This window comes from Belonocnema kinseyi, chromosome 9 (assembly GCF_010883055.1).
Source record: "Belonocnema kinseyi isolate 2016_QV_RU_SX_M_011 chromosome 9, B_treatae_v1, whole genome shotgun sequence".
NCBI lineage: Eukaryota > Metazoa > Arthropoda > Insecta > Hymenoptera > Cynipidae > Belonocnema > Belonocnema kinseyi.
The window spans coordinates 55678011-55687287 of NC_046665.1; the positions used below are offsets into that span (position 1 = coordinate 55678011).

At 27.6% G+C, this 9277-nt stretch overlaps 1 protein-coding gene across 1 annotated transcript in view; it reads left to right on the top strand.

The window, feature by feature from the left end:
• Window positions 1–9277, top strand: part of LOC117180550 (collagen alpha-1(IV) chain) — a 117069-nt gene that overhangs the window by 82117 nt on the left and 25675 nt on the right. Inside the window, exons 21-22 of the mRNA XM_033373046.1 lie at window positions 1184–1399; window positions 3491–3862. Coding sequence (XP_033228937.1) covers window positions 1184–1399; window positions 3491–3862 — 588 coding nt within the window. The remainder of the gene's footprint in view (window positions 1–1183; window positions 1400–3490; window positions 3863–9277) is intronic.

The following is a 9277-nucleotide window of genomic DNA, read 5'->3' on the forward strand; positions in this document are numbered from 1 at the left end:
AAAGAAGAAAAAGATTCTTTTTAATTATCTGTTCTATTTTTTATTTATCATTAGTTCATAAATGAACAGCTAAAGAAAAGTTTAAAATTTCAGAAAAATCCTCAATTTTCTAGTAAATGTCTAAAAGAAGATAATTATAAACAATAGTAAATTTAAAAAAATTTGTTTGTTCACTTGCATTAGTTAATACTTATCTAAGTAAAAAGTGGATGCAAACTAATTTTAACACACTCATAAAAAGTGAACAAAAAGTTAAATATTTCCGCAAGAAATTCAACTTCTTAGCACTATTCAAAGGTAATATTATTAAAAATAATAATTAATTATTTTAAGAATTATGTTTGTGAACTTAAATTAATTATTATGTCACTAAATTAAAGGTTGACAAAAAATAGAAGATTTCAAAATAAAAGCCGCCACTATGTAGCATTACTTTAGGGTAAATTAGTTATAAACAATAAAATTCGTTTAAATAATTACGTTTGTTACATTGCATTAATTTTCAGTTTACTCTGACTGAAAAGGGTACATAAAGTCGAATATCTCAGGAAAAACCGAAACTTTCTAGCATTATTCAAAGAAAATATTATTAAAAATAATAATAAATTGTTAAGTGCACATACAGAGACAAACTTTTGAAAAAACTTAAACCTTTTAGCATTATTCTAAGAAAATATTATTATAAGCAATAATAAATTGTTTAAACAATTAATTCTTTTAAATTTAATCAAGTATTTCCTCGCTCGAAATGAAAACTTTGAAATAAGTATTTTATGCATTAGAGCCAAGTTGGTTTCAAAAACATCAACAAAATATGATAATTAGCGCTAAAAACTTGCAAAACCCAATTTCTCATTCATAAGGTTTTTTTTTTGGGAGCCTAGAAAACAGACTTCTGAGGGTGATATTTAAAAAGTAATTGTTGGTTTGTATTCTACAGCTTATTGTGAAGAGAAATATTGAGTTTTTTGGGTCTTCATTGGTCAGGCATTGGGGAAGGTAGAGGGCATTTAGGGAGGTCGGGCGAGCAATTAGGGAGATAATTCGGGTATTTGAGAAGGTTAGATGGGCATTTAGGGAGGTTCGGCGGGCATGAAGAGAGGTTGGACGGGAATTAGGAGATGGTTTCGACGTTTGAAGCAGCCAAAGCTTCTGAATTTAAACCTTATATTTTTCTAATTAGGTTTGGATGGACTTGATGGCATTTCTGGTGAAAAGGGTGATCGAGGCTGGGATGGTCCAGAAGGGCCTCCAGGTCATCCAGGCGAGAAAGGTGATAAGGGATATCCTGGAATTCCTGGAGTGGTGGGAGCAATTGGATATGCTGGTATCAAGGGAGAGAAGGGTGATGACTGTGAGACTATGCCACCTGGACCTAAAGGAGAACGAGGTTTTCCTGGTAAGAATGATTATATTATATCTTTTTCATATATTTTTCAATTAAATTTTTTCTGAACAAAGATCTTGTTCTTTGCTCCGCGAAGGAGCAAAGAATATATTTCTTCAGACAAGCTTTAATAAAATTTTTTAAAAATGTATATCTCCATCTAGTCTGAAAATACGTTAAGAATTGTCTGTTATTTAAAAAGTTAGCTTAGATCGATAGTAATAATTTCGAGTTTCACGGTGACGGAAAGGACATCTTTAGACATCTTTTTTAGAATGACAAAGATTACAAAGGATTTTAAGGGATTTTAAATCATTTAAAAGGTTTTTTATAAAGATTGCTTCCAAGGAGTTTACGTTATTTCTAAACCTCTTTAGGAACTTCTCGAGATCTTAAGGAATTTTTGAAGATTTCAAAGGAGTATAAAATTGTAGGGTATTTCAAACGATTCCAAATGATTATGCTGGGTTCCACAGATTTCACGTGATTTTACCAGATTTAAAGAGTTTCAAGAAATGAGTTTCTACAATTTCAGAGAGAATGACAATTTTTTAAACTATTTGCTTAGATTTCCAGAGATTGTACTGGATATCAAAGGATTTTTGATCGAGTTTAAGGGATTAAAACACTTAAAAGGACTTTATGTGATAAAAAGTATTTTTAACAATTTTGAAGCATATCTGGCCATTTTAATGGGATTTCGTAGATTTAAAATAATTCCATAATATTTGCAAGAATTTCACAAGATTCTTACAAATTTTAACAGATTTCAATGGGTTTCAGTGACTTTATAGAATTTCAGGATTTTTTACCGATTTTCAAAGATTTTAGAATAGTTTTAGGGCTTTTAAGAGATTCAAAAAGATTTCAGAATATTTTCAAAGATTCCAAAGTTTATCTGCAGCTACTTTAAATTTCTTTTTGAAGATTTGAAGGATATTTGCGTTTTAATATACTTTAAAGGGATTTTAAGAGCATTAAAAAAGCACCGTGATTTCAAATGATTCTAAATGATTTCATGTAATAGTTAATTATTTTCCCAAATTTTGAAGAATGCCAGAGAATTTGAACGAGATTTAAAAGATTTTGTTGTTAATATATTCTGAATGGGATGAGGGAAATATTTATATTGTTAAAGTTTTAATAGAGTTGACACTTGTTTCATTCCAGAATTTTCGTTGAGTTAAAAATTGGACATTTTTATTTTCAATCTTTTTTCTAAATTGGAACAGGGTATTTTTTTATTTTTAACATTTTTGTCGAGTTGGAAGTGAGGAAATTTTGGTTTGCAAGTTTTCCTAGACAGAAGGGAATACTTTTTTTTAAAACATTTTTATTGAATTGGCAGGAAAAACATTTCGGTTCTTTATTTTTTAACTGGGAGAGGCCATTTTTTATTTTTAGCATTTTTATTGTAAATTTGAAGAGGAAGATGTTTTTATGGTTAAGATTTTTATAGAATTGGAAGGAACGAGTTTTTGGTTATTTGTTTATATTTTCTGAACAGGTATAGCCCATTTTTTAAAATTTTATCGGGTTGAGGGGAGGGGCATTTTCAATATTTTTTATAAATCGGAACAGGACAATTTTTTTCCTTGTATTTTTATTGAGTTGGATGGAAGGAATTGTTGTTTTTCACTTCTTTTCAATTGAAAGAAGAATTTTTTTATTTTTAAGATTTTTATGGAGTTGGAAGAGTTGCATTTTTTTCTGATCTAAAAGGGGCTAATTTTTCTTTTTAGCAGTTTATTGAGTTAAATGGGGGAAATTTATGTTTTCAATCTTTTTCCAAACCGGAAGAGGTTCATTTTTTGTTTTTAAGATTTCCATCGTGTTGGAAGGAAGTTTCCGAATCGGAAAAGACCAATTACAAAATATATATTTTTGTTAAGTGAATAGAGGGAAAATTTGGTATTTTCAATACTCAGATCAAAGAAGGGTACTTTTTATTTTAGATTTTGTACGGAACTGGTAGAGGGAGATGTTTTATTTTCAAGATTTTTATTCATGTGAGGTGAAGGAGAGAATCACTAATTATGTGAATAATTATTTATTTAGTTTTTAGTTAAATTATTTAGTGACTGTTTGATTAATTGAATATAGGGGCACCTGGACAACCTGGATACCCTGGAGAGAAAGGAAATGTAGGAATAGCTGGATTCCCTGGAAGGGGTGGTGCTAAAGGTGAAATTGGATACATTGGTTCCCCTGGATCTCCTGGACTCCCTGGAAAACCAGGTCTCGATGGTCCTGTGGGTCCACCTGGACTTCAAGGACAGCCTGGATTCCCAGGTTTGAAGGGAGAACAAGGTGCACCTTGTGATATTACTCCAGACTATTTGACTGGAATTTTGTTAGTCAAACACAGTCAAAGTCAATCTGTTCCCACTTGTGAACGTGGTCATATCCAATTGTGGGAAGGTTACAGTCTTCTCTTTACTGACGGAGATGAGAGAGCTCACTCTCAGGATCTAGGCAAGTATAATTTTATTATTATTTTATTGATTAGTTTCAATAAAATGTTTTTTTATTGTTGGCAGAACATGAATGTAGCATGAAATTTAAATTAGAATTAAGGGTTGTTACAAAATCCCAATTTCGAAATTCCCTGACTTTCCCTGAATTTTCAAGAGTCACTTTTCCTTCAACAACTTTTCATTTTCCCTGACTGCTATACATTTTTGTTCCAACTATAAAAATAACTGCACCGAAGGCCTTAGCAGATCAAAATGTCAAGGCAACCAAAAATTTCGTTTCTAGATTTATTTTGAAGTCTTTTAGTGACATCAGTCATACTTTTTGATTAATAAAAGATACATTAAAAATTTTTTAAATTATTAAAAAGACAAAACAAAAACGAATTTTGAACAAAATTGTCAAGTTTATAACCAACGAGAAGAATTTTCACCAAAAAGATTAATTTCCTGCCATGAAAGACGAATTTTCAACAAAATACATTTAATTTTGACTAAAAACATACATTTTTAGTTGAAACAGTTTATTTTAGAGAAAAAAAATTTTCAAGAAAAATTTAAATTTTCAACGAAAGAGTTGAATCTTCAACAACAACGAAAGGAATTCTCAATAAAAAGTGTAATAGTTGATATTTGCACCTAACAAAATTTTTGGTTTCAATAGAAAACGATTTTTAAACAAAATAATTCAAGTTTAAACTAACTAGGATAATTTTTCATAAAAAAATTAGATGGTTACATTTTTAATTATATCAAATTGATTTTCAACAAAAATTACAAGTTTTTAACAAAATATTTAAATTTGTAACTAATTGAAGAAATACATTTTTAACTAAAACAATGAACTTTCAACAAACAAAAAATGAATTTTTATCTAAAATGTGGAATTTTTGACGAAAAGATTGTTTTTCTGTCCAAAAAGAGGAATTTTCAAATAAAAATATTATTTTTCTGCTATAAAAGACAAATTTTCAATCAAATAATTTAAATTTTTAACTAATGGGATTAAACTTATACCAAAAATGCACGAATTTTCAATGCTAAAAAAATGGATAGATAAATTTAAACTTTAAATAATAATTAATTTCAACCAAAAACTATGAATTTTCAACAAACTACATGAATTCTCAATCAAAGCAGTATAATTTTCAAGCTAAAAATATGAATTATCTACTAAAAAAATTGTATTTTCAACTCTAAAAATAAGATTTTAAAATAAAATAAATAAAGTTTCAACTAAATGAAATAATTTTTCAATAAAAAATTAAATAGTTAAATTTTTTATTTAAAAAATTGATTTTCAACCAAAATTACAAGTTTTGAACAAAATATAAAAAATGTAACAATTTAACCGAAGAAATAAATTTTTAACTAAAATAATGAACTTTCAACAAAAGCAAAAATTAATTTTTATTTAAACTGACGAATTTTGGATGAAAAGATTATTTTTCTATAAAAAAAGACGAATTTTCAAGTAAAATATTACTTTTCTGCCAATAAAAAACACAATTTCAACAAAATGCATGAATGTTCAATCAAATAGTTTTAATTTTCAACGAACAGATTTCAATTTTTACAAAAAAAGACAAATCTTCAACCAAATAGTGGTAGTAATACTGAATAAGTACCAAATAGTACTGAAATAGTTAAACTAATATTTAGAAAAATGAATTTTCAACAAATTAGTCAAATTTTCGTTTAAAGAAATGAATTTTTAACCAAAAGGATCAATTATTATCAATATTAAATTTTTAACAAAATATGTAAATTTTAACTCAAATCATTTCACTTTGAAATAAAGAAATTAATTTTCAACTAAAATGATGAATCTTAAACAACAACAAAAATAATTTCTAACCAAATAGATAAATTATCAACCAAAGAAATCAATTTTTAAATAAAAGTTAAAATTGTGTGCTAAACAGATTTATACTTTACTACAAGAGAAGAATTTTCAATAAAATAAATACATTTTTAAACAGGCGCGGCATGGGTCAATTATCAGTTAAAAGAATTAATTTATACAAAATGATTGTGAACAAAATATTTAAATTTTTTACAAAAAGAAACGTTTTTGAAATAAAATGATGAATATTTAAAGATAAAAAAATGAATTTTTAACAATGTAGTTCCACTTAACTACAAAATTGCCTATTAGGCAATTTCAAGCAAATTAAAGTAAAAATTTCACGTTCTAGTCTCGGGAGTTTTGTCTCTCTAATTTTATTTTTAAATCTTACCAACCAAAAATGTACAAATGTTTACTTGGCCGATTTCAAACTACACTATTCAGTATTTAAGTAAAACTGTAAAACTAAAATCATATCTCGGACGAAATAATTATTAATTATATAATATATAATTATTAATTATGGTACTTTTTAAAAGATAAAATGTTCTTGATTACAGGAAGAAGATTATACATAGTTTAAAAATGTAGAAATTTCATAATTTTGAAACGATTACACATAAAAATGGTTTATTTAACAAATTGTATTTTACTTTTTCTATAGCACCGTAAGCGGATTTCCAACGATCTAACAAGGAAATGTTCAGAGTTAAATTTTTTTTAAATCTTATATATTTCATACTAAGAATCTAATTGATGTTTATTAATTTTCTAGTGAAGACCCGTTATAAAAAATATATTTTATAAGCAATTTTTTTGAATGGATTGGAATGTTTATTTACTAAATTCAATTTTATTTAACTTGCAACAATATAATTTTCAACTGTTGAAAATTGAATTATCAATTTTTTCCATATTGAATACTTAGAAAATCAATTCTTTTAAATTAAAGAATACTGAAATTTAAAAAAAATAGAATTTTTAACAAATGAAAATTCAATTGTGAAAAATTTACAAAAATTTAAAATTTAAGAAAATTGATCATTGAACTTTCAACAGTTGACAAATTTACCGTGGGAAATAGAAGAAATTGAATTGAAGAAAATTGATACTAAAATTGCCAGCAGTAGAAAATTAAAGATTAAATTATGAGCTGTTAAAAATATAAAGAAATTAATAGTTAAATTTTAAACAGTTCACAATTCTATTTTAAAAATAAAGAAAATTATGTTTTGAGCTGGTGAAAATAAAATAAAATTGAATTTTCAACCATTAAAAGTTGAAGAAACTTGAACATTGAGTTTTCAAGAGTTGAATTTGGAAGAAAGTCGATTTTCTCGAAAACAGTTTGCTACTCGTAAATAATGTTTTTTTTTTTTTAATAGTCATCCAATGTACTTTCGGTAGAAAATTCATGAGATTGTTAGAAATTCCAACAGGGATCATCGCCTTGTAACAAAGTCCGACGTAGCACTTTCACTTCGGACTCTGCCTAGTCAAATCGTAAAGTGCCCCACAGACTCAGGCGAAGTCCGGAGTAAAAAGAAAACCTGCGAGGTTTACTTTTCCCACTGCATAGTAGGCTAGATCGAGAATTTACAGTTACAAATAGTCTACACATATCGCAATTGTTGAACAGATTTGAAAGTTTTTATTTTAGAAATGATCAGCATGAAATTTTAAAGATAACTTATTGAGTACATTTATCCATTTTTGTTTCGATATATTTATTTCACGAAAGTTATTTTCTAAATAGAAAAAGAAAAAACTCAATATGTATCATATTTAACGTAGTATCTTTCTAAATTCGAAATACGCGACGAGTTTTCTGCAATTTTGAGGGCACTGAATTTGTCTTCGAATTTAATTTTCATCACTTGATTTTCCGCTTCGACAGCCATCATTAAGAATTTTCAAAAACACCGTCGATTTTTAAATATTATTCCGAAGCGATAAAATCAACTTATTCGGAAATGTACACTGAAACTCAAGCTATAAGATAAAAAATTTACATTTATAATACGTCCAACATTAGTACAAGAAATTCTATTCAAAAATCTTCCAAACTTCCACGACCACGTCAGTAACTAGATTAAACTGTTGTTGTTTTTATAATAACTAAGTAAGTGCATCAGTCCCTAAATAAAATGGCTGTGGAAGGGAGGAAGTGGGGAAATAACATTTCTTTATTAGTTACGAAACTAATACGAAATTAAAAGGAAGTTTTGTTTTGAAGTGTTATTGCTAAACCATTTTTAAACCAAATATTCAATTGATCTATTTTAATTAAAGACAGATTTTTATTTGCCATACTAAATCTTAGTAGCGTTGTCTAAACAGTGATTTTCGATCTCAATAAATTAATATTTGAAATGTTAATAACAAATTTTAAAACCGAAACACCTATTACTGGCTGTTTCTTACTGAAAAATTGGTTTTTACAATAAATATTGTAGTTTTTTTATTTATAAAATTTTACAGTTTATCTTTTGTAATAAAATGTATTTTACACGTACATTGAATCATTTTTCATCAAATAAATCAACAATAAACCATTGTTGTTATTAATAATCTATTTATTACAAATAATAGACTGGTGCCTTGTATGGAATATGTATCTATGAATTCGCATTAAATAATGGGATTTTTCTGAAAAAGCTTCAAATCGGAAACTATTCACACTTTAGAACAATAAAAATATTAAAAATGAATTATTTATGTTTTCTAAGTCTATCTACGTTAAATATGATTCATATTGAGTTTTTCCTTTTTCTTTTTAGGAAATAACTTGCGTTAAATAAATATATTATGACAAAAATAAATAAATGTACTCAATAAGTTATCTTAAGCATTTCATGCTGATCATTTCTAAAATAAAAACTTTCAAATGTGTTTAACAGTTGCGATCTGTAGACTATTTGGAATTGTAAATTCTCGAGCCAGCCTACTGTGCAGTGGGAAAAGTAAACACCGCGGGTTTTCTTTTTACTCCGGATTTTGCCTGAGCCTTTCGGGCACTTCGCGATTTGACTAGGCAGAGTCCGAAGTGAAAGTGCTACTTCGGACTTTGCCTGTAACACACACACACACACACGCACACACACACACACACACACACACGCGCGCGCGCGCGATCTTAACTGTCAGAAGGCATTACAAAATAATATAACATTATTTAAAAATACAATTATTTTTGTATAAGAAGACGGTTTCTTATTTTGTATATGTAAAATTTAATATGAAATATTTCCCCCTTTTTCGTTAAAAGTTACCCTATTGAAATTTATGAATTCTGTAATTGATGGTAACTTATCGTTTCGAGTTGGCTTACTGTGTTAAACACTCTGTCAACGCGATCAGCTAATCGTTTTATAATTTTCATTATTGACCTCTGACGTCACTTTTTACTTTCTATGGAGTGAAAAGTATCAATAACTCCCTAGGGAGTAAAAAGTTATGTCAGAGGTTGATAATGAAAATTATGAAAGGATAAATTGATCGCGTTACCTTAAATTACCACAAATTGACGAAAATTTTCGGAAAGCCTGGGTTAAGATGCTACTTTTA